Here is a 24,629-nt window from a genome sequence, read left to right as displayed (position 1 = left end):
ACCTCTCCTGGCTTAGTAACGGCTAGTAGGCCCGGACCGATCTCCTCTGCTGAGCCGCCCTGGCCCAAGCGTGCACGGCAATGCCAAGAGACTCTTGTTCCTATGAGCGACAGAGTAGGCAAAGAGGAGGACATAAGCATAGGGCTGCAGAGTGCCCTCGCGATCGCTGCCAACTATGACTTTCTTTGGCTGGGGGAAAATGGCGAGCCCCTGTAATCCAGCGTGGGAGGAGGCCTGGGAGTCAAGTTGTGCCAGTAGCAAGTGATGCAAGCGTGAAGTCGTGCAGTGGGAATACCGAGTAAATTCGGGAAACCCTGCAGGCCGGGGGACTGGCGACCCTTGTTACCGCAAGCTTTGGCGGGGCCAGCGACCTGATCGCTATAAGTCGGGGGGAGTGACCTCGCCCCTGTAACCACATGTCAGGGGGCCAGATGTTGTACAATCCGTATGAGGCTGGGGGGGGTCGCGCCCCCCTGTAACCTTGCTGTGAGGGGCCTATAGATTGATCTTCTCTGGCTCCCACGGGGGACATGCTACCACGAGCTACGAGCGATTGGGAGTGGATCAGCCCTCGCGAACGCTGCCAATTATGACTTTCTTTGGCTGGGGGAAAATGGCGAGCCCCTGTAATCCAGCGTGGGAGGAGGCCTGGGAGTCAGGTTGTGAAAGTGACGTTCGCATACAAACTTCCGGTGTCCGGAGACCGTGAAAAGCAGGTGTTGCAAGTACCCGTGTATAGTGGAAAGCTTCATTGGTGATTCATGAGTACCCTGTGCGGGACAGTTGATCGAGGACGTTAGTACGCACCGGCCGCAGAGCTGGGGGTCGGGAAGGACCTGACCGTCGCCACTAAATAGGGTACTTCCTGTCTCCGACAGTTGGGGCCCAGTTATCGAACCCTATGGGTGAGCGGTAACCCGTGGCAGGGACCGCATATTTGGCAATTGGCACTGTCTGATGCCCTCGCTGAGCAATCAGTCTTGGAAGAGAGTCAGACAAAAGGATTGGAGCAAAATTGCTTCCCTCATTCCCGCCCTTTTCCCATAACCCAAACCCGATGCCCAAGTTCCCGTTCCCAGCAACCCACCCTATCCGGCTTTTTCCTAGGGGGGATAAGAGGGGTCCCCCCGGGCCCGCTCCCCTGGTGGTGGGTCGCAAGAAAGTCTTTCCCGTTAATTTCTCTCCACCTTTGTGTGGTCAAAATTCTCTTTGCCGGTTGGCCCTATTTTTGTACTGTTGCAATTGGGTATAACCGGTTGTACTTCGTGTGGTACCGGGGAGCTATTGAAAGCTCTATTTACTCATGTTTATAGAGACTGGTCGTTCAACCGACTCTGAGAAAATAGGTACGAATAAATTCGATTCTGCAGCACTTTTTGTCACTGCAGGAGAAGTACCAGGGCACACGATTTTACAGCGAGGCCTCCGAAACTGCCTTCACTGATGCATGTGCCGCGCATGGACCCCGTTTTTCGTTCTCGAGACTATGAATGTAAACTGCATCATTTTCACAAAAGAGGCACATGGAATTTTTTTTGCTGTGAATCGCATTGTCAAACGTTATATCTCGACATATATCATTTACACCGACATAGTAGGCGCTGTGCGGGCGTTATCATCACGAAAGAAGTCCAAAAACCACATCATAAATCTAGTTCTTAGAACGATACTGGCAGCGTATGGCGGAAATCTTGAGGTGAATCTTTGTTGGGTCCCAAGTCATTCAGGGATCGCGGGAAACAAAGTGGCTGACAAAATGACCACCGCTGCTGCACTCACAAACACAATGAGCGTAACAACAGTACCATACACCGACGTAAAGCCACACATAAAACCACTACGTAAAAAATGGCAAACACGTGTGAGTGAACAGACATACCTCTAACGGCATTTTATAAAACCACACCTGGGACGATACACTACCGATTGACACAACAGCACACAGACGTTGCCTTAGCTAGGCTACGGAGAGGCCACACAAATGCGACGCCTTCATACTTTTTCACTGGGCCTTGAAGAGCCCTGTGAGGAAGGTGTGGGGAGGGCCTACGCCTAGTACCCGTCCTAATTTCATGAACGTACTCGACACAACACGACAAAAACACTTTCCCCTACTCAACGGACGCCACATTCCGCTCTACCCAGCCTACTGTTTAGAGGACAATCCTATGTTTCCTCTCAAATGTGTCTTTATTTCTTTGTCAAAAGGTTTACTTCTGCACGTCATACTGTGTCACACATGATCACAACCTGGCCTTTTATACCAGCCATCCTCACTATCTTTAATTGATTTTACATCGATTTTGCTAACGAAGTTTGCTAGTAGCCGATTCATTTAGGTTATTTAACTACTTTTAGCTACTTTTTTGGCACTCATTACCCGAGTTGCCTGCGCTATTAAAATCCAAGCATCCATCATCATCACAATTTGGCGCAAAGCTGCATCTACCTCTTTGGCATTTACGCTAAGGTGGGAAAAGAGTACTGTTTTGCTTTTGATCGCCGGCTGTCACTTTTACTCTGACGTCCTAGTTGAGTAAGAAATGAACGCTGCCCTTTCTTGGCTTTTTGATTCGAGGCTGAAAAAAATTGTTTCCGGAGGTTTCACTATTATTGCATCTGAATAACAACAAACCAGATATAACCGAAATAGATTTTTCCAGTTCATTCTAACTGAACACTAATGATGTTATTCTGGCACCCTTTCATGCCGAGGAGGTTTATCTCAACTCGGGTCCAGTGTTCGTTTAGTTCGGGTGACGTTCCTCTGCATAAAACAGCGCCAGAACCGGCGCCACCAATGTTCGTTGTTTCGGGCCCCGTTTTATTGAGAATAAATTTGAAGTATTCTTGCGTTAACGCCTTTATTTACTGCAGGCAATTCAAGTGAAAGAGTTCTTTCTTATGCAAATACGAAGTCAAACTTAAACCGGTGACCGTTATTGTATAGAAATCACAGAGTCAATACCTTGGTTGGCGCAGGAGTATTGCAGCCATGGACTAAAGCTATTCTACTAGACACAACCTAACACTGGTCTGGCTGTCCTGGGTCTTCTTAACAAACATAAATACGTAAACTTGACGTCGACGGGTGTTGTATTTCCTTGCTACACCTACGGTGACCATGGCGCCTGAATCTCGTTCTGATATGGTTGCTTCTAGAACAATAGAGTGCGTATTTTGAATCTTCCCTCTCGCATTTTATCCTGCAGAACGTGTACATATCAATCTCTGCCGTTATTTTTACGGTTTATTTTTCATTCTGACGTAATTTAGAAATCAGTCTGAAATTCGCAACTGAAGGAGTGTGGCAGGCGGTGTGGAGGCGTGTCCTCCCCGGTGAAGGAGTCATGTTCAGTTTTTTTTTTTGAGCAATCATTTAACTCTCCTGAAGAGGCAAATTTTATTAAAAAGCTGATGCATCCAAGAAAGCGAGAAAGACAGCTTAACGATACGGGAACCTAGAATCTCCGGACGGCCCGCGCTCAGTCCTACCAACGCCGTACGAGCGTTAAAACGATTACTAAGGTAAAAATGGAAGAAAATGGTTACTTAGCGTTTTGTTGTCTGCACGACATTTTTCAAGTACTCAATGTCAAGGTCGCTTTTAGCAGAGCGGGGTACCAAATATTCTCCGTTTAACGTCACCCTATTGTCCTTCGAAACACTAACGGAAAACCACGCCCGTAGAAGCTGAACCATAATTGTTGCGTTTCGGCTTGTTGGCCGTTTCGTAGTGGCGGACACCTGTGACGCGTCTTGTGCAGCAGTTATTAGCCTTGACTGTTCTGTCGGGAAATATTCACTCAGTATGAAATAAACTAAGCAAGGTACGGAAGCAGAATAAAAGAAAATAAATAAATTAGGTGCTCAGGAAAAAGTGAATAATATTGTTACGTGTGTAACCAGCAACAGAGCGCAGACGCCAATCGTCCAGAGCCGGTGTGCGGCGTTCTGGCCTGTCTCCATCATCCTCATCCTCATCATGGAAATCACACGCATGATCGTGGGGGCACGCTAGTGTCGCCGATTCTGCGCAGAGGTATGCGTTGTTGATGACCTTCCGGGGTGGTCTGCTTCCTCGAAAAGCTGACGAACCGTTCGCGGATGTTTATCACAGCATCGTGCTCCCGAAGGAAGTCCATCCCCAGGATCACGTCCTTACAGCACTGAGGAAGGATTACGAAGGTCGCGACGTAATCACTGTCCCCCATTCTCACTCTGGCGGTGCATGTGCCCACGGGTGTCATCAAGTGGCCGCCGGCCGTTCGAATTTGGGGTCCGTCCCATGGTGTCTTCACTTTTCTTAGTCGGTCCACGAGCTGCTGGCTCACTATTGAATAACTTGCTCCAGTGTCCACAAGTGCCGTTACCTCGTGTCCGTCGATGGTGACTAAAAGATCGGCACTCGTGATAGCGTCGACGTCCTTGTTTGCCGCCGTAACATCGTCAGCCGTCGATGGTACTGGGAGGTCTTCAGTGCTTCCGCCGCTAGCAACCTTGCCTCCCAAGGTTGCTCCCTTTTGTTTCCCCGCCGCGGACTTGGAGACCGCCTTGTCGGGGAGCCTCTGTAATCGCGACGGGTGGGCGAAGCATAGCGGGCTGGCGACGGCGAACGTGACGGACGACTCTCCTCGGAAGACTGACGCGTGGCGAGGTACTCAGAAATGGCGACGGGCCGTTCGCCAAAACGAGGACGGCGGGCGGTCGGCGGGAATCCTGGTAGCCCGATCTCGCGGTAGGGGCAGCGTCGATAAACATGCCCTGGCTCGCCACAGTGATAGCACAATGGCTGGCGGTCCTCGGTGCGCCACACGTCGGTCTTGCGGATTTGCGGACGAGCCGGGAATTCCCTTTGTGGCCAAGATCCAGGAGGTTGCGGTCGGGAGTACGTCGGGGGTGGCATAGTCGCTGCGGTCGGCGCTGTGGCCATGTGACAGCGGAGAGCGGTCGCGTAATCCATTTGGGGCATAAGCTGGGTTCGGGGCGGCTCAGGAGCGGAAATTGCTTGACGAAGGGGCTCAGGAGCAGAAATTGCTTGGCGAATTTCTTGCCGCACAACATCCGCAACCGAGATGACAGCTGGCTGCGACGGCGCTATTCCTATTCCGCACTTTGCCAACTCCTCACGAACAACCGAGCGGACAAGTTCGCGCAGGTTGTTGTCGCCCATAGTGGTGGACAGTGATGCCGCGGACGGGCTCGGAGTTTTGATCGACGTTCGGGCATACTGGCGGCACCGCTCCTGCACAGCTCGCTCAATGGCAGTTGCCTCCTTAATAAATTCTTGCACAGTACGCGGTGGGTTGCTCACAAGGCCTGCGAAGAGCTGTTCTTTGACGCCGTGCATGAGATACCGAAGCTTTTTGGGCTCGGACATATCGGGATCCGCGCGCCGGAACAGACGGGCCATGTCCTCGACAAACATCCCGACGCTTTCATTTGGCTTTTCTATCCGTATTTCCAGAAGGCTTTGCGCACGGTCTCGACGGTCGCTGCTGGCGAAGCTGTCGCGCACTTCCCGGCGGAAGTCGTCCCATGTCTCTAACCTTCGTTCGCGATTTTCAAACCAAATCCGCGCCCCGTCTTCTAGCGAGTAGTAGACATTCTCAAGCTTTTGTTCAGGTGTCCACTTGTTGAAACTGGCGACGCGCTCGAATTGGTCAAGCCAGTCATCTACGTCCTCGGAATCGGTTCCGTAAAAGCTGCTGGGAGTACGGGGCTGCTGAAGCATCAGCTGAGGCGGCAGCGATGCTTGAGCCATTACCTCTGGTTCAGAAACCTGGCGCCTTGGTGCGGTGTCAAGCAGGAGGCCGTGTTCTGGAGGTAGGCCTAGCTTGCGGCGGCTGCAGCGATGTACGGGCGTGCAGACGCTGGGAGGTCGCTCAGGGCTTTCAGAGGGCGACCTGGGCATCAGATGCTCCGGTACCCAGCTCCTCCACCAGTGTCATGGTGCAACAATTGATGAGGGCCAGCAGGAGAGAGAAAAGAGGGTTTATATTGGAAAACTTGTGCCTGATGCCTGGTAGCAGTCGCACCAAGAACACGCGCTCACGAAGGGGGCACGTTCTCGTCTTCCTCGCGGCTTAGGCGGTGATGATCATGCGTGTGATTTCCATGATGAGGATTGGCGTCTGCGCTCTGTTGCTGGTTACACACGTAACAATATTGTGATCTTTAGGAGGGCTTCAAGAATAATCAGAAGTGATACTGTCCTAGAGAAGGGGATGGTTAGTGAAGGTGTTGCCAATAACGCAGTTCGGCAACTATGCCCTATTTAGAGGATGTCAAAGTTACCGCGCCCTGATAGTTTGCCAATAAACTCACAAGTAGGCTTGAAACGCCTTAGAAGGTTACCTCGCGCGGTATGTAGACCACTTTTGTGGTTCTATAGCTTACAATTATTGAAGAACAGAAGTACTCAGAGACGCCGCGCAGAAATAATGCGTCCCTCCGTCTAATGAATACCATGGTTGAAGGCGAAGCTTTGTCGTGATAGATTATTTGGCTGGCTTATCCAACAGAGTGAGTCGGATAGATGCCGGCTACATAAAGCGAGGGTCCTATATTCTACTCCGGGCACACCAAGTGTTTGTTTTCTTTCACATCACCAACTACTATTCATCAGCACCGTCAGACAAAGTTGGCTGCCCTGGAGGGCGTCTTCGCGTACAACGGCATCAGGGAGCAGACTTCAGCTTTGCTTTACTAAAAATAGCTTCACTCTAACGAGCTCTTCCACTGCGTGCTGCCAAAAGAGCAATCTCTACTCGTAGTCTCGTGTTTCTTCGTTTATGGGCCGTATACTCTCTCTTGGTAGCAGCGCATATTCTCTTGCCTGCATTTATCCTCACCCTCGTTCCTAATCCTGCATTCCCGCTACTTTGCCGACGGTACTGCCTGCTTCATAATAAAACTGCCACTACTCCCACTACTTATAACTTTAGGTTTTCGGCCTTAAATTTACCAAGTCCACAATGCCGCTATGCTTGCTTTTATATTTAGTGCAGTTGCGCAGCCACAAATATTTTATGAGGCAGAGAGGTGTCCGCCGCCTGCAAAAGAAACGTACAAGGAAAGATAGCCTGCCAGCAAAGATATTTAATTTTTATTTTTTTATGTAGTTTTTGTTTTTACATATTAATACAGCGACGTGGATCGTGCACAGGGTGGAATATAAAAGAGCCCGAAATGCGGGGGGACAAAAGGGGAAATGCACCTGTGAGAAATTCTCGCGGGGTGTTGGGACACCGAACCTTTGCGACGCCTTTGCCAAAACTCGCCACGTAATATCTGACTACATTTACACACCCAAGGTGGAACGGACGGAACTATTTGTTTTCGTGGTGCCTGATTGGTACTTCGTAGTGCATGGCTGTAATTTACAGAAAATGGATTTTGGGTGCTAATCAAAACCAGATGCGCAAATACTCCCCCGCAAAACTTCTTGAATAAAGCACTTCATCACGGTAAAAACGTCGTCCAAGCAAACAATTTTTCAGGCATTAAAGCAGTAACTATTGTTAGCCCAAACAAAAGGGAGCCCGCTCAACAATATCTGTCAAATAGAAATTCGTCTGTTGTTCTGTCTTGAGTGTTCCTGGGGTGGTAGGACTCATGACAGCACCACAAACTCAGGATATTATGATTACAGTGTTTTGAAAAGACGTTACCCTGGGGCATTGTTTTGAAATCTTCCTACGGTAATGCGCTGCGCACCAGACATTTGAAAGGAGGATTGAACGCTTATCTTCTGTGTATTGACGTGAAAGACCAGATTTTTCTCAAACGCTGCGATGAAACGCCATTCAGACGCTGACACCGACACCCCTGAAGGTTTTTATAGGAATGCGCTGCTTATTACTGCAGTAATATAGGATACTCAGAGCGATTAACAAAAGCCACGGCTGAAGAATGAGAGACGACCCACCAGCGCTCTTGGCCCTTCTCAAAGCAAAACTCTAAAAAAAACGTTTTGCTGCATGTATGCACCTTAGGGGAAGGAATATCGGACAACAGCGTACGCTAAGCTTTTCTATCTTCGAAAGAACATTTTCTGTGTTGTAGACCTTCTCTTTCTTGTGACTATGGTATTTCAAAGCTCCGCCCATGTTTTCTTTCAATCAAGCGAACAAAGACTGAGTCAACATAGGAAGATTTTATTGTTTTGCTGCGTGAAAAGCAAACTGCAATATCGTACACTTATAGGTTAGACTCGTTTGGGAAAAGCTGAAAATCTTTTGTTTTAACACCACCGAATATTCCCTAACGAGACCCGCCACCGGCCTTCTAGTATGACTGGATGAGCGGGCGTTATATACGTGTTTTTGTATCACTCAGCCGTGACTCAGGTTTAAATAGCACGACAGATTATATGTACCTTTGTCTTATGTTTCGAACAATAATGAGCGCAGACTTAAGCATTGAACTGGGAGGGTGTATTGTAGAAGATTGGGACATTGTTGCACCGTTTTCGAAGGCCTATGTCCTGTTTCATACATTATTAGGCTGCCGTTGGTGCTTATCAAATTTGCTCTTTTGCCACTTTTGGGCTTCTGGCGACAAACACCGTTTTTGAAAGGTTCGATAAAATTGAAATTAATATCGTAAGATCAACCGCACAAATGCGTATTGCTTAAGATAAGCCGAATTCAAGCGCAGATGATTTTAAGAAAATGCATTTTGGCGGATCGCTGCCATAAAACTACCGAAAAACGAAAGGTGTATTTTCACACGCCCTCACAATACCCGGTTGGCCCGGTTGCTTTAAAAATGTTTTTATAGCAAACATGCAGCGTTGCACGCAGTTGATAGCGGCAAAGGGGTATGGTCAGAAGACGTTACAAACTTCTCGATAAGGCGGGAAGAGCCCCAAGGAGAAATATGGGCGTTCAGGTTGCCTATCAGGATGAAGGGTTCCAGAAGCTGATTCACCCGCCCTTCAGAGTCAGAGCTTCAGAGCTGAAAGTTAGGTGTGTGGTAATAAGCACACGGGTATTAATTTGTTGAAATTATTGAACGTATTGTAACAGCGTCGAGGACAGTGTTAAGGAGGATACTTTGACATGTTCAGAAAAGGGGAAACCAGCGAGCAGAACGCAGCACAAGAGGAGGAGGCACACACACAACACCGCTGGACTAACAACTGGATTTATTCGGCAGAAACACATCACATATATACGCAAAAACCTGCTCGCGCGCACACTTTAGAACAACGTGAAGAGCTGAACTATAAAGATAAGAATTCAAATTCCTTTTCCGTGATAACAACCGAAGGATCACTAACGCAACTCTGTTTATTCGTTCTTACTAAATACGCTTCTAGCAGTTCGCGCTCACGTCTCGTTTTCCCACGACCGATAGTGCTAGCGAGGTGAAACCGTGGGGCACAATTCTGGCAATCTTTTGCATGCAAAGCTAGATTGCTTCCCGTGCCCGAGCCTAAGGTTCCTCGGTGCTGCCTCAGGCGTTCATTTAGGCACCCGCCAGTCTGCCCAATGTATATTTTTCCACAGGACAATGGGATAGAGTAAACCACCCCCACTGCGCACATAGTGAACCTCGTCTGGTGGTTAGTTTTGCAAGTGTCGGCTTGCCTCTTCTCACCCGAGATTTGGGGGCACAGACCAGAAAGTTTGCGGGGAGCAGAGAAAACCATGTTGACACCATATTTTTGAGCCACTTTTTTCAGCCCATGGGAAGTCTTGTGGAAGTAAGGGATGACTTCAAACTTATTTCTCCCTTCTTCTGCTGGGCAACCAGGCCTTGCAGTAAGTTTTTTCTTCATTTTTTTACCCAAGGATTCACCCACCGCCAGCAAAACCTGAGAAGGAAACCCAGACGCCTTACACCGGTCAACCTGTTCAGCCAGACTTTGGTGCATCACATGCGGGCAACTTTTCTTCACAGCATTCATGAAACACAAATTTACTATGCTGCGCTTCACCAACTTCGAGTGCGCCGATTGATACGGCAAAAGCGCCTTTTTAGACCGAGGGGCATATTTCCAACACACGGGTTGGTCAGGTAAAAAAGATATTTCTACATCTATGAACCTAATGGTCTTGTCACAAGGCACCTCTTTTGTAAAATCCAGGTTCTTGGAACATGTATTAAAAACAGTTAGAATCTGGTCTGCCACAAGCGTGAGCTGGTCAGTTTCAGTTAAATTCAAAAGTACTAAAAAATCATCAACATACCTAAAAACCTTAACCACCCGTGTGTCTCGAAGTGCAACCTGTAGCGCCAAGTCAAACTTGGCTAAAAAAATGTTACTAAGAACAGGCGCGACACAAGAGCCAATACAAATCCCTCGGTTTTGCACAAAAAACTTGTCGCCATGCTGTACAATCGTTGAAATCAAGTAAACTTTTAAAAGCTCTAGAAAAGAATCCAGAGTGATGCCGCACGCATTCTGGAATGAAACAATCCCGGTTGCTTCAATTAGTTCGCGCACTGCCCTAAAAAGTTCGGCATGGGGAACCGAATAAAACACGTCCACAACGTCACGGAAAAGGCTGCATTGGCACTGGGAAAACCGCGTTGAAGGCACTGAACCAGGCTCATTGAGCTTTGCAGCAGAAAAGGGTCTGTAGGCACCAGGACTTCTAAGGACTTTTTCAGGAAACTGGACACTACTTTCTGCCAGGAGCCTTCTTCTATGACGATCGCCCTGAGGGGGTAATCAGGCTTGTGAGTCTTCGCGGTGAAAAACACTCGCAGTACACCCTGTTGGCTCCTCCGGACTTCTTTTTCCAGCCTCTCCAAATTCAACCGGTTTAGAAGACTCAAGGCTAATGCCTTGGCCTTACGCGGTTTTAAGTCTGACTCACTAAAATTCTTGTCGATAGCTTCAGTCGCTTTCATCTTGAAATGAGAAGAGGGGAGAACAACAAACCCACCTTCCTTGTCGGCTTGCAGCAAGGAAAGGCCTTCCTGTTGAAAGTGGGTGACCAAAGAGCGCAGATTCTTGCTCGTCCCGTGGCGGCCAGTCCAGGACCTACTAAGGCGTATAAATGTGATGTGTTGCTGCCGAATAAATCCAGTTGTTAGTCCAGCGGTGTTGTGTGTGTGCCTCCTCCTCTTGTCCGGCGTTCTGCTGGCTGGTTTCCCCTTTTCTGAACATTATGAACCAACTAGCCCAGAAATTCACTCTCTTGATACTTTGACATGCCAGCAATTTTCTGGCGACGATGGGCACACCACCACAAGAGTGTGTGCAGCCGTCTCTGCCCTTCTGTATACCATATAACCGTTCAGATATTCGTATGTTTACTTTTGAGATAATTGCTTGCAAACACAGGGCGCTTGGCTTATTATCATAGAATATCTCGTACACACCGTCAAAATTTTAACGATACCTCCACAGTTCTATTGAATGATAATTTCTTTTCCCATTATTACAGTTACTACTGGAGAGAGCATGTGTGTGTGTGTGTGTGTGTGTGTGGGTGTGTGTGTGTGTGTGTGTGTGTGCGCGTGCGTGTGTGTGCGTGTGTGTGAGTGTGTGTGTGTGTATGTGTGTGTGTGTGTGTGCGGGTGTGTGCGTGTGTGCGTGTGTGTGCGTGCGTGCCTACGTGAGTGTGCGTTTATGGTTTGATGTTTTGTTATTTAGGACATGTCATTTTAGGAGGGGCTCCTAGGCTATTTGTTGCTTTGGACGCTGCAGCGCGTTCCTTGCGCAGCAACGCAGGCAGGTATTGTCTGACGGTCATCCCTTCGTCAGTTGTCGGTGTGCGTGCCGAACCGGGCTCCCTGGTCGCAACGCTCTTCTGCAGCTCTTTATTTCAGCCAATCCCGACGAAAGCGTCAGGAGCGCCACGGGCTCGAAAGGTGGTGTGAAAATGGGGCCGCCGTGGTTCCCTCTTTGTCCATTTCCTCCAAGCCCTGAGGTGTGCTCAAGGCATGTGAGTAGGAAACACAAGGATCCAGTGTGCTTCCGTTCGTGTTGACTTCCACCGCCGCCACTGAAGGACCGACAAGTGGTGCGGTGACGACTGGGGCTATCGAAAGCAGCCTTGCGGGGGGCGGGGGCGGGAAATAGTCTGTATCTCGGTTCTGTTTCCCTGCCGAAATTAAACGCCCTCCTCCCCCCGGCGAGCTGCGTAGGCGTACGTTCTCAGGGGGAAAGATGCAAACCTCTCGCGCGCTTCAACGAAGGTGATGTTTTTCGTGACATTTAGGTTGATAACTTGTTTTCCAAGTTTGAACTTTTCCCAAGCCTCGGAGTATGCAGGATGTGCCCCTGGCAGTTATCAAATATGAAGTCGGGCGAATAAGGGTTTTCGGTCGTGTGATCATTTGCAGCGCATTTTCCGTAGGTTAATCGGCCGCGATAGTAATTCATGCCGTGTTCGAAGCGCTGACACTTAAAGGCACGGCGAGGGCTGGTTATGTACGTGTGGACGTAACATCTAACAAAACCTGCGTTAATAGATTCAGGGAGTGCAGAACCCTTGAAGGCCATAACGAGATGCTTTGTCAGGATCGTCTAAACATCATGGAGGATGGTAATGTTCCTCACAGCCGTAACGCGATGTTCCTTCAGGCCATCCAGTAGGTCAACGTCAGTTTCAATCATCATATCTGGCTCAGAGACCACCCTCTGGTAACTCTTCTGCACGGTCGCTCGATGGCAACCTTGTTTCCATAGAGTGGCCATGCTGTTTCTATCGGGCGGCCGTGCTGTTCAGTACCCGGTGGGGTGGGACCTTGATATCTAGACTGACCAAGCGGGGTTTTAAGGATGATCTTAACTTTCAGATTGGTCTTCACTTGGACAAGTGTTTCTTCTATCGTGAGCTTTTAAACTTTGAGTCCCCTATGATGCTTTTAAGAGACTATAAAATTAGCAATACAGACTGTGAAGCGAGATGTCTTACTGAGTAAACTAAGTCAATCACAAAAAAGCGATGCTAGTTGTCAGGCTCAGTAAATATGGCAGCAGAAACTAGTGAAAAAGACACTCCGGTGCGGCCTCTTTTCAGGAAGGGGTCATACTTTTTGGAGGGTTTTGAAATCCCCATGCCGCATATACAAAATAAACAGGAAAGGGTATTGCTTCTCCTTTAAACGCAAACCTGAGATTCAGAAAGGCTGCGGAGCTCCCTCCCTGGTAAAGATACAGGGAGCCCATCCGCCGGACCTTGCCCAAGGCTCAGATGGCCACAGCTCAAGGCTTCTGAACACTCACTTTTAAACTTCTCGCCATGGTGGGTACGAGGCGTTGCCACTCACCGTCACCTCGATTACTCAAGGTGCCCCGTGCAGGGGCCGTGCATTCCTCTGCAGATAGAACACCCTCGAAAAGGTGACACCATTTCACCCAACATCAGAATATCCTGAAAATATTCTTCCCATCGAAGGTTTTAAGTGAGGAAACTGTGAGATTACAAAGTTCCACGCAATAAACATCGGTATTTTCAAACTGGTGTGTGTTAACACTAGGTATGTTTATTTTTAAGTTAAATAGAAAAAAAATATGGATATTATTAAACTATTTTGCAATTTTCATCATGAATTTGAGTATTTTTATACTGCTGTGTGAGTTTTGCCTGTATAACCGCTAAAAGAGTTTTGTAGGCGTAGCTCTTTTTAGTTCGAATGTCTGCGGCCCATTTTGCAGGAATATATTTTTTAAATATTCTTTGTAGCTTTCGAAGCTACGTTTTTATTGGTTGTTTTTTACTACCCTCCCTTCGGAACTTTACTACCGCGAAGGTATTGTGAAAATATAAACACGGAACAATCCACTACCATACAAACAATACTCAACACACGTTTTTTTTTTGACCGGAATCAATACTAAAACCCTGTATGTCATATCAAATGTCTATCTTTCAAAAGTGCTGCTCTGATCAGAGCAGAAAACACAGCTTTTCCCGTCGTTGCGTATTCAGCTGGGCTTTAACAGAAAATACTCATTTACTTCCAAACGAGAACGAATAGAGATATATTGTATATCTTCAAACATAGCAGTAAGCCACGTATGTCTGAGCTGATAGCCAATCACTAGGAGTTAACCAAGTTTACCGGCCTGCAGATAATCACTGCCACATGTGGCTCCTTTTCACCCCAGATCCATTACAGCTAGGCCGAACCGAAGATATAATAGCGCCAAATAGTATTTAAACCCCAAGGCCATCATTCTTTTTTATCACGCTCTTAATCTGTACGCCACCTGGTATTGCGATGAGAATATATTTCCTTAATCACCCGTGGAGTTTAAAGTAAATCACAAAAGCCATTCGGCACACGCACTTTTGTTGGGATGTTGGGCCCGTTCGGTCCCGTGAACAGGGAAAATAGCACTTATCATTCCACAGTTAATACAGAGCGAAATAAAGAAGTACAAATATTGCAGCTGCTGCACACACACAAACAGCTCCCACAAAGCAGGCAATGCTTGTAAAATGACGGGTCCCTGCCACAATGGAAAGAGAAGTGCCGAATTACAAAAACAAAACGTTTGGCCAACTGCGGGATTATGGCCTTCCGCAATCACCCCAAACTCACCATCCGACCAAAAGCTTACTGTGCACATCCAAACACGACGTAGAGCTATATGTTAAGAAGGCTTCTTCAGAGATAGCGTACGATGTCGTAAGCACGCATTTTGTGTCTTGAAAACAAGAAACGGAATAAATTCAGAGGGGTTGTGGCGGATCAAGCAAGGAAAGCAGGACCCAGACGTCCGGTTCTCGTGGTGGTCACGGAACACTCAAGCTCGAGCACGCGAGCGCGGCCGATCTTCATCTTCTGATCGTGCCGCGCCCCCTGCCTTCGCTTGTCTCAACCGCCCATTCAACCTTTATTTTCTACACACTCCCCGGCCCGCCAAGAAGTCTAAGGGTTGGCTTCAAGGAAGTAGAGCCGTTGAATGGGCCGCCTGATTTCTTGACCAGTTGACAGGCGGAGTACACAGGAGCGGGCGATTCCGTCGCGTCCGGGTAAACTTGGCCACACGGCCGAGTCGCCAAAACGTTGGGGCGTATCCTTCATCGTGCACTACAACCACGTCTCCGACTGCGAGTTGGTGTAACGGATGTGAGGGCGCTTCGTGAGCGGACCGCAGAAGCAGCAGGTATTCATTCCGCCATCTTTGCCATAGGCGATTTGTGACGTTCTGTCGGTGCCTCCAGCGGCGTGTCAACTCGGAGCTTGTCGACGATGGCTCGAATGGCCCGAGGTTCTGGGGGAGGCACGTGTTCGGCTTGCCGAGCCAGAAGTGAGCCGGTGTTATGGGATGAGGTCCGTCGGCATCCGTGGTCAGGTACGTCAAGGGCCGGCTGTTGATAACCGCCTCCACTTCACACAACGTGGTGACCAGTTCCTCAGCTGTCAGGGAGTTGCGTCCAAGGGTACGTCTCAGCGTCTCTTTTGTTATCCGAATCATTCGTTCCCACCAACCGCCCCACCACGGTGCCTTCTCCACGTTGAATTTCCAAACAATGCGCTGTCCGCTGCAGAAATCTTGGAGTGTGGCGTCGGTGAGGGAGTGGAAGGACTTCGCACAGTGTTTAAAAGCGAGGGCGTTATCGGAGTATACCGTGGCAGGTATTCCGCGACGAGCAATGAAGCGCCTGAAGGCGAGCAAGAAACTTGACGCTGTCATCCCCGTCGTCAATTCCAGGTGTAGAGCCCGCGTGACGCCGCACGAGAATACGGCGACGTATGCTTTGACTTTGGAAGGGTCGTTGGTACGGCAGTACAGAGGACCGCAGAAGTCGACGCCCACAATAGAGAACGGGCTTGTTTCTGTTATGCGGTCACGTGGTAATGGTGCCGTCGGTGCTGTCTCCGGTGTCAGCCTGCGCCTTCGGCACGGCAAGCACTGGTGGAGGGCTTTCTTCACTGTCTGGCGTCCTCGAATGATCCAATAGCGCTGGCGGATCTCTGTGAGCGTGGCTTCTGTTCCAGCATGCAACAGGCGCTCGTGGGTTGCCAGAATAAGCAGCCGTGTTAAATCGTTCTTTCCGGGCAGAATGATCGGATGTCGCACTTCGAAAGGCGATTGTAAGCAGTGTAGTCGTCCCCCCACGCGGATAACGCCAGCGGAGTCCAAAAAAGGCTGTAGACGAAGCAGTCGGGAAGTCCCCACACCAAGCTGGCTGTTCGATAGAGCTTCCCGGTCTTGGGGGAATGCTTCCTGCTGTACCTGGAGAATCCAGTACAGTTCGGCTTCTTGGACTTCGTTAGCAACCAGTGGCCCGGTCATCGATGGACGTTGCGGTAAAGCGTTGTTTACGAAGCGTCGAACCCAGGCCGTCACTCTAAGTAGCCGTGAGTAGCGGCTGTAATCTGAAATTTGGCATAGTGGTTCCGGTGGCGAAGACCCCACAGGGCAAGATGACGCCAAGGCTGGTGACGGGTCGACGAAGTCAGCGACTTCCTGGGGCTGGTTCAATGGCCACAGGTTTTCTGTGTGGGCGATCCATGATGGTCCATGCCACCAAAGCTGTGAGGTTCTGAGGACTGTTGCACTTATTCCGCGTGTGATGAGGTCGGCAGGATTGTCCTTGCTGCTGCAATGCCCCCATCTGCATCTCGGCACCAGCGTGTGGCGGATCAAGCAAGGAAAGCAGGACCCAGACGTCCGGTTCTCGTGGTGGTCACGGAACACTCAAGCTCGAGCACGCGAGCGCGGCCGATCTTCATCTTCTGATCGTGCCGCGCCCCCTGCCTTCGCTTGTCTCAACCGCCCATTCAACCTTTATTTTCTACAGGGGTTTCCTTTGTGTCCATATGTATTTATTACAATAAATCAGCTTATCCTATAGATATTTTAACCCATGTTGGCAAGCATCGGGAGCGGCAATTGCATATGTTTCTGGTCTCGCTTTTTCCAGAATCGCCAAAATCTACAACCACGGCAATTGGCCTGACGACTGTTTATTGGAAACATCTGAGTCTATACTTCCCTCTGTGCTGCTTCAAGACGACGGGGTATTGCTGTGTAATTTTGGAGTCGGGAGATATCCAAAGAATACCTTCTGTGGTTCGGGAAAACTTTGATGTCGATCTCTTTTTAGGGGCGAAGCTCCTCTTGGTCGCGCCCTGTCCCGTCCCTCGTTGCTGCTGTATACGGCACGGCACATTACTGATGATTGCGGCAGGATCCCCCTAAGGATTGGCCAACCAAAGATTGGCCGAAGAGGTAAAAACGTTCAACGCGTTCGTTGCTACCCAACAAGGAGAAGAGGAAGAAGTTGTCGTTCGTCGCCTGCAAGCTCAAGGCACGTAATGGGGTACACAACACAAGACGCTCTGCAGAAGGCGATGGCCAAGGTGGCTAAAATGTCACACACCGAATTCGCCAACTTACCCATAGAGATTCTCATCGTCCAAAACAACCCCAACATAACCACCACAAACATTGCCGTCGTCGACGAGCTTTTCAACGGAGCGCTTGAAAGCTTGACGTGTCGAGTCTTTATATGGTTTACAACAACGTGTCGAGTCTTCAAATGATGTGCGGGTGAATGTTTCACGCTTTTACAGATAAACACTGGAGCTTCGCCCCTCTTATCATCATTCACTTCGTGGAATGGCCGAATTTTTTTGTGCGTTTCTTCTTTGCCCACATTATATTCTTTCTGGGCAGAGGCACGGTGGATCTTGAAGCTTCAGATATCTGCATACGAACTCTCCACAGCATCAACTGATGAGGACGCCACCACCTTAATCGCCGCTGTGGCGAAGGCAATTTTGAAGGCCTGGCCTATATATGCGGTTTGCGTGCATGGCCCTCCGTTACTTAGGCGCGACATTTCAAATACTAGGAGTGCTTTTACAGCAAAGCTGTCTATGGCTAGGTTCCAGCAGATCGTCTCCGACAACATAGCGATGTAGACAAGAATCGGAAGCGAGCGTAGCGCCATGTTGCGCGCCCATTCAAATCCCCTGAATTGTAAAACTGCACCACATTTTCAAATCATAAAAACAAAAATGTGCCCTAGGGTCCTTATATTTTGATAGAGGACGCCTTATATTTTCCCTAGATAAATTTCTTCTTGGCAATTCGTTTGTGTTTAGAAGCGAAGCCGACTTTAACAAGATTGTTGTAAGCTTGGTCTTTGTGAGACAGCTTTCCCACATTGAGTGGTGCAGAGTGAAGCACGTCCATCAACGGAGGGAGTATGATGACAAATTGTTGGACAATCAGCCACTAATAGGACTCTAACATTACGCCGAGTTTCATTTACATTACAAAATTACATAGTTCACAGTTAAGTTGTACATTTTGTGGAATCTCGTCCGCTTTCAATACGCGAACTTCTACGGCAGGGAAACAGAGTACCCCATATTTGTCCACCAAAATAAAACTCTAGTTCTTCAACGTTTCGCTCAGGTAATTGACCAGGAGGTACGCTCTATCTCAGATTGCAAACAAGCGTTTGTTGCTTCGTGCACTAATTAACTACGAACCGGTCAAAGCATTTTATCGTTCACGTTGAGGCTCTGCACCACAACATTACTGGTCATCCTTCTTCGCAGAGTGGAAAGGCGCTGACTTTTTTTATAAAGGAAATACTTGCAATGTAAAACGCCCAACTGTACCAGCTTTGGAGGTAACTGCGGGGGATTTGTAGGCTGCCCTAGGTTTGCGTTTTGTTTCTTCCCTGCGGCTGCTATCTCTATGCCCGCACAAAGGTGCAAGGGCAACAGTATTGCGAAGAGGGGTAAGGTGATTTAATAATTCCTCACCAGTAAGCGGTGTCCTTTATAACCGTCTTCGGTACAATATAAAAACGTAATTATATACGGCATCAATTGCCCTTCCAAGGGTAGCCCAGGGTTCCTTAGGCATGCAATTTTACTTCTTCCGCGTTTCTCATTTCGTCAAGCGAACAAAGGGGACAGGGTTGCGCTGCGGTACGGGGGCTTTACCATAAGTAAAAAAAGGTGTCCCACTTAGAATTAACGAGTGTGTTTAGAAAGGGCAGATTTTACACTATCGTAACGGGAAAATTTGGTTTGTTGGTTTGCGGTCTTTGTATATTCAGGAAATTGGTGTGCGCGATAAACTTATAAACAAATTTTTGTTCTTGTTATAGATAGAGTACAAACAGAAAATTGCTAGGTGAGTCTTGTCATAGGTAGAGCAATTTAAATGATGACTGTTAGAGCTTGTAGTATAGTAATCGCAATTTGCACATCCTCTACCTGCTATGATACTCTACTTTTGGTATAGCCGTGTCTGTAGAGCTGACACCTGAAAAATCGCGGTAGGTTCAGAACGTCCGTCGGGAATTGACAATAAATATGGGCCTCGTTACTGAAAATACTATACGTGGTTTGACAAGTATGAATATTCTTAGCTTTCTTTACAGTGCATCGCGGTCATGAGTGATTGCTCTTTATTTTACTGCTAATACACTGGGATCGCAACTTCCACCATGAAATCATAGTTCACTGGAGTTGAAGTTCTGAAATTACTCCTTAAGGAGTATTAAGGCGAAGGGGTTCAGGTACATTGACTTTTTATTGTAGAGGTTTCATTGTTTAGGTGGTCCGTGCAGCTGCTTTTAGCTTAGGCTTAAATGAGCATGTTTCTCGGTAGCGACGACTTCAGCTTCTATCGCGTACGAAGAAGAATCTGAGAATGTGCGTAAGTTTTGTTACAAAAGTGGTTGGGACTTTCATTTTAGACCGGATAGAATAAAGGACTCAGAACGTAGTAATGTTTTGCGGGTGTTCTATACAAGTCGTCTGTAAAAGATTGATGCCGCGGTGCGGATAACCATATGTCCCAAATAAAATGATTGGAGCATTTTGAGCAACAAATTGGGTCATTTAACTCTCCGCTGTGAATTATCAGTGAATTCGCCGTTTTAATATAGTGGTCTGTGCGGCCAATGGGGATTTAGTTTATGAGGACAGGCTTCATAACACTAAACTTGGACCGTTTTCTGTTGAAAATTTGCCACACATTTGGTGACTGTGATGCACAAAACACTTGTTTATATCACTGGTATGTCAACCTAAAATGTGCACACTATTTCTGTCTAGACATAGACAGTCAACTAGAGTTTCCTTCCAGCATTCTGCTGTCTCAGTCTACGTCGGTATCTCTTCGCTGAGATGTTTGTTATACTCGTAATAAAAGAGATCTCTTTGTTGGTGTTTTCGTCAAGCCGAAAGGGTGTATGAACGAAATCTCTACGCAGCAAATGTGCCTAGCCAAAAGTACGTGCAATCTGCGTAACAAGGCAATGCCGAAATGGCTGTTCATATTTATCTTCGTTGTACAACTTATACGGCAATTTTTATTTGTTGATTTCCATTTTTGTTTTTTACCTATCGTAAATAGGGTTTAAAACACATAGAAACTACGTCATTTAACCCGCGTAGCCCGTATCTTATAGTCTGTATAGTTTCCCGCACCCTGTTTTCAGGCACGTACACCAATTTATACAAACAGCATTAGTGAACAGCTAAAATATTTGTAGTTTAGTTTCTAAATGTCGTATTGTACGCGCTGCAGAGGTCACCTTACAACACGGCCCACTTGCCTGGGCTAAGCTCCAGCAATTATGGCCCCGTTATTGCTGCGCCCCATTGACTGAAGCCGTCCCGAGAGATTTCAGCTAAATCAAACACGCACGCGATATCCGCAATCTAACCGGGCTCGGGCCCCAACGGTCATCAATTTTCATTCTCGAGTCAGCTTCCCTTGACCACTTGCGCCGGTATGCTTGTGAAAGAGGGGGCGTTCTTTTCATAGCTAAACACCAATTCTTTTCCCCGTTTTACACACGGGGCTGGTACCAGAGTGTTTTATTCTCTCGCGCTAACATGTTTCGGCTTGAAATGTATGGGTGAAGGCTTGTTGTTATATTTATTGATCGAAATGTCCTGAAATGACACCCGTGAAAAAATCCTGCCTGTAGCATTACTACGTGCATATTAGCACGTGTAGCATTACTACGTGCCTGTAGCATTACTACGTACAGATGCATCGGCATCAGTTCTGTTCAAGAAGCCTTAACAGATTAACAGATTTCTAAGCGAAATAAATTGTCGCTCGTGGCAATGCTTCATCAGGACTCCATTCTCCTGCCGACACAGCTACCGATAGTGCCCCCTTTTGCGTTGGATTAGGTGCTGCTAATCTCGGAAAATGAAGGAGCCCCAATAACTTGGCGCGATCTACTTAAAGACAGATACACATAGAAAGGAACTCTTGCTAAACTGCTGCGAGCCCCGAAGAACCATGCTGCTCTGTTTTCTGTTTTTGTAGTGTTACTCTAAAGGACCCCATTTCTTCCGTCCTTGCAACTGCCCTTCTTCATGGATACCATTCCGCGTGCATCGCGTAAGTGTGCTCTTCTGCATGATTTCACTATTTAGACAGGAATTAAAAGATTTGTTCCATGGATCATATTTCGAAGTTGCTAAGCGTTATAAATTCTGTTTCACTTTTTTAGTTTCCCTGCAATTTGGCTGCATGACACTTGGATGTTTCGACGTGAGTGAGGCATGAATAAACTTTTTTGGGATGTCCATCCATTCTGGGGCTCGAAGCGCCTTATTTCAAACCAACGACGAAAATAGGGCGGAAGCGAGAGAGTAAGCGGAATGAAAAAAGCAAAAAGCCACTTCTGGCCTTTCTATGCCTCTTTGTCTTTACGATTGGTTCAGTTACGACGCGGCAGGCGCCATTCTTTCTTATTCAACTTATATATCCTAAATAGGCAGAAGAAACCCGCCAGCCACTCTTAACTTGTTTCTGTACACGGCGGGCAAGCCCTTAGGCGGTTTACATGCTGGCTCATTTGAGCTTTCTCGTGAATGTGGGCGTGAGCCCTTCAGCAGCCGATCAAGAACAGTCAAGACCAAATGAGATCCGGCCATCCGATGATGTCGGGCCCACCGCCCTACCGTCCGACCTGATTCCCAGCCATCACTGGTTCGCGTTTGCTTGCAGTCATCGCTGCTACGTGCCTAGTGTTCAGTAAACCCACCATCGTCATACGTGGTGGCAAGAACCTTTTCACTGTTTCTTCTCCTCGCATATTTTATTCTCACCACTTTCGCCACGCGACCCTGCCCTCGACCGAGACAGTTACCTTCGAGGGCGAGACGGATATATCACGTCATGATGAGAGGACAAAGAAGGCAGTGGCGCACAGCTCTGTTCCCAAACACGCGCCGATAACGAACCTGTGGATAGGCCATTTCCAAGCCCCCTTTTCTCTTGGCGAGCGCTTACACAGTATACAAACAGCGTTATATATTCTATAGTTCGTCTTATTTGCTCTACCGTCACTAACGATATCTAGGATTTATGCTGCTTAATCGTCCAGTGGGTCCGCAAGTCGCGCGATAAATATTTTTTTTTTCCAAATAGCATAAACACCCTGGTAATAAACCCTTAAACTTGATGGACTCAAAACTTGGTGGACGAGGCACGCGCACTACTCATATGAAGATTAATGTATATGTACAGAAATAATTGCATAAGACGGAAGGGTATACTGAACAAGGATTTGTTCTACACGTAAAAGGCAGCACACCTAAACATGGTAAACTAGGAGATGGGGCGCAAACCGTTGGTAGGTAGTAGCCAAGTAAAGCTGAAAAAATAGATTTACTCTCCGTGCTTTGTATTTATTTTTTGTATTTGTTGGAGGAAATAATCGGCTGAGTTAGAGGGAGAAAAAGAAGGCGTTTGAAATTTGAAACAGTTTAACAGAAGTTTGAAACAGTTTGAAGACGAGTGCTCTAGGCGTCCCATTCAGCCTAAACCACCGTCGTTGTTCTTGTTGTCTTTAAAATAGTACATATCTAAAACATGTCTCATACGGTGGTATTTGACCCCTAGTCTTCATAGTAGTAGGTTGGTGTGCTATAACCGTATTTTTTTCGCTACTTGCTAGCTGTCGAACAAAAGCAGTAGCTGTTGTTCCTTTCTTTGTGGCACATTTACTATCGCAATCGCAACACCAACCTCTTCGCAACACCAACCTCCTCGATAGTGTCCTCCATGAACAGTCAATCGGTGAAAACGACGCCGTTTGTCAAAGCTGTTTGCTTGGTCATCAGTCTGTCCTGCACCGAAGACGTCCCAAAGCGATGTCAGCTACCGCAATGACTAATGAATGGCCGTTTATGAACGCTCTCCCCATCCAAGTTGGCTGTGGTTGACCCGATCGTTATGATGGACGGCGGTTCCCAAGCTCATAGAACGGGCATTCATGGTTCTAACTTTCTACCAATGCTTATGGTACTTGTGGGTTACAAAATGGTTGACCAACATACGTTCTCTTTGACAATTCATTATGCAGGTACATTGTACTACTGAAAATGCTGTGAATCAAGTGTGCGATTTCTCTCCGTCATGACGAGAGGACTTCACAAAATTTGGAACTGATTTTTGTGAAGGATCCGGCACGCCTGCACATGCAGATGCAGAGAAATAATTTTGGTAAGTGCGACTTAGTGAAATCAAATGCTCAAAATCATTCAAAATTCGATGGTGGGTATCTTCTACGAAATTTTGCTTGTGTTTGGAATGAACAACCGATTCTGTATTTCTTATATTTGTTTTGTCTTCACCAAGTACGTTTGTATTTGCCATCATTTTAAATTCAGCTCACTTGTTTGCAACGCTAAGACTCACGAATGCAGAGTGAAAGTTCTGCTGTCGAGGATATTGCCGGACTTAAGATTTGTTTTAGAGACGCTCTAATTTACAATGTTCTCTTAATGTTTCAACGGGAATTCAGCCTAATGAACCAAAACAGCAAAAAAGGTAAGGGGCCTAACCTTTAATTATAGGATGTAAAGAACACTTTAACATGTGCTGTCACAAAAAAGATGGCTCGAAGGTACTTAAAAAATGCAAAACAGGAACAAAAGGAATTACAAAAGGTGAAACACATGCCGACTCAATTGCAACTGAAATTTATTTGAAAAAACAAATGCTTTATTACGGTTTTGAGAATACTATTTCATACTAACTAGGCCATATCAAGTTCCTGGTGCTCGGACAGTACATGTGGCGTTTTGAGGAATGAAAAAAAAGTCTAATCTGCGTGGCTTCAATTTTTTCATAGCGAGAGTACCACTCTTTAGTTATGAAGGCCAGGCAGCAAGGGGGGTGGTCTCAAGGGGGTCAACAGGGTGACCTGACAGGCGTTCGGCGTCTTTATGCAAGCGACCCGAATTACAGAAGACGGAAAACGTATATTCCTGCAGACGTAATGCCCAGTGACCAAGCCGTCCGGTTGGGTCTTTCAAGTTGGTTAGCCAGCACAGCACGTGGTGATCTGTGATGACCGTAAGATATCTGCCGTACAAGTGGGGGCGAAATTTTGCAAGGGCCCAGAAGAGGGCAAGACACTCGCGCTCGCATTTGCGCTCGGGCTTGGACTTCAAACGACTGGCGTACGCAATCACACGGTTTTGACCCGCTTGCAGTTGGGCCAATACGTACGGCGCCAATCCCGTGGCCGCTTGCGTCGGTAGGCACTTCGGTGGCAGCGGAAGCGTAGAAGTGACCCAAAATTGCCGATGAAGTTAGGAGGGAAGTCAGAGTCCTGGATGCTTGGGCATGATCAGGACCCCACGTAAATGTGGCACCGTTCTTCACAAGGTCCGTGAGAAGAGGAGCTACGTGGCTAAAA

At 47.6% G+C, this 24,629-nt stretch overlaps 1 protein-coding gene across 1 annotated transcript; it reads right to left on the bottom strand.

Moving 5' to 3' along the window:
* Positions 1 to 4,393: 4,393 nt before the first annotated feature.
* On the bottom strand, positions 4,394 to 5,864 carry LOC144175448 (uncharacterized). Its single transcript, XM_077704520.1, has one exon. The coding sequence runs from the start codon at positions 5,762 to 5,764 to the stop codon at positions 4,394 to 4,396; it is 1,371 nt and encodes a 456-aa protein (XP_077560646.1). The 5' UTR covers positions 5,765 to 5,864.
* Positions 5,865 to 24,629: the final 18,765 nt, after the last annotated feature.

Source organism: Haemaphysalis longicornis, unplaced genomic scaffold (assembly GCF_048455015.1).
Source record: "Haemaphysalis longicornis isolate Haplotype H1 unplaced genomic scaffold, Haemaphysalis longicornis Haplotype H1 scaffold_3, whole genome shotgun sequence".
NCBI lineage: Eukaryota > Metazoa > Arthropoda > Arachnida > Ixodida > Ixodidae > Haemaphysalis > Haemaphysalis longicornis.
This window is presented reverse-complemented; position numbering and strand designations above follow the sequence as displayed.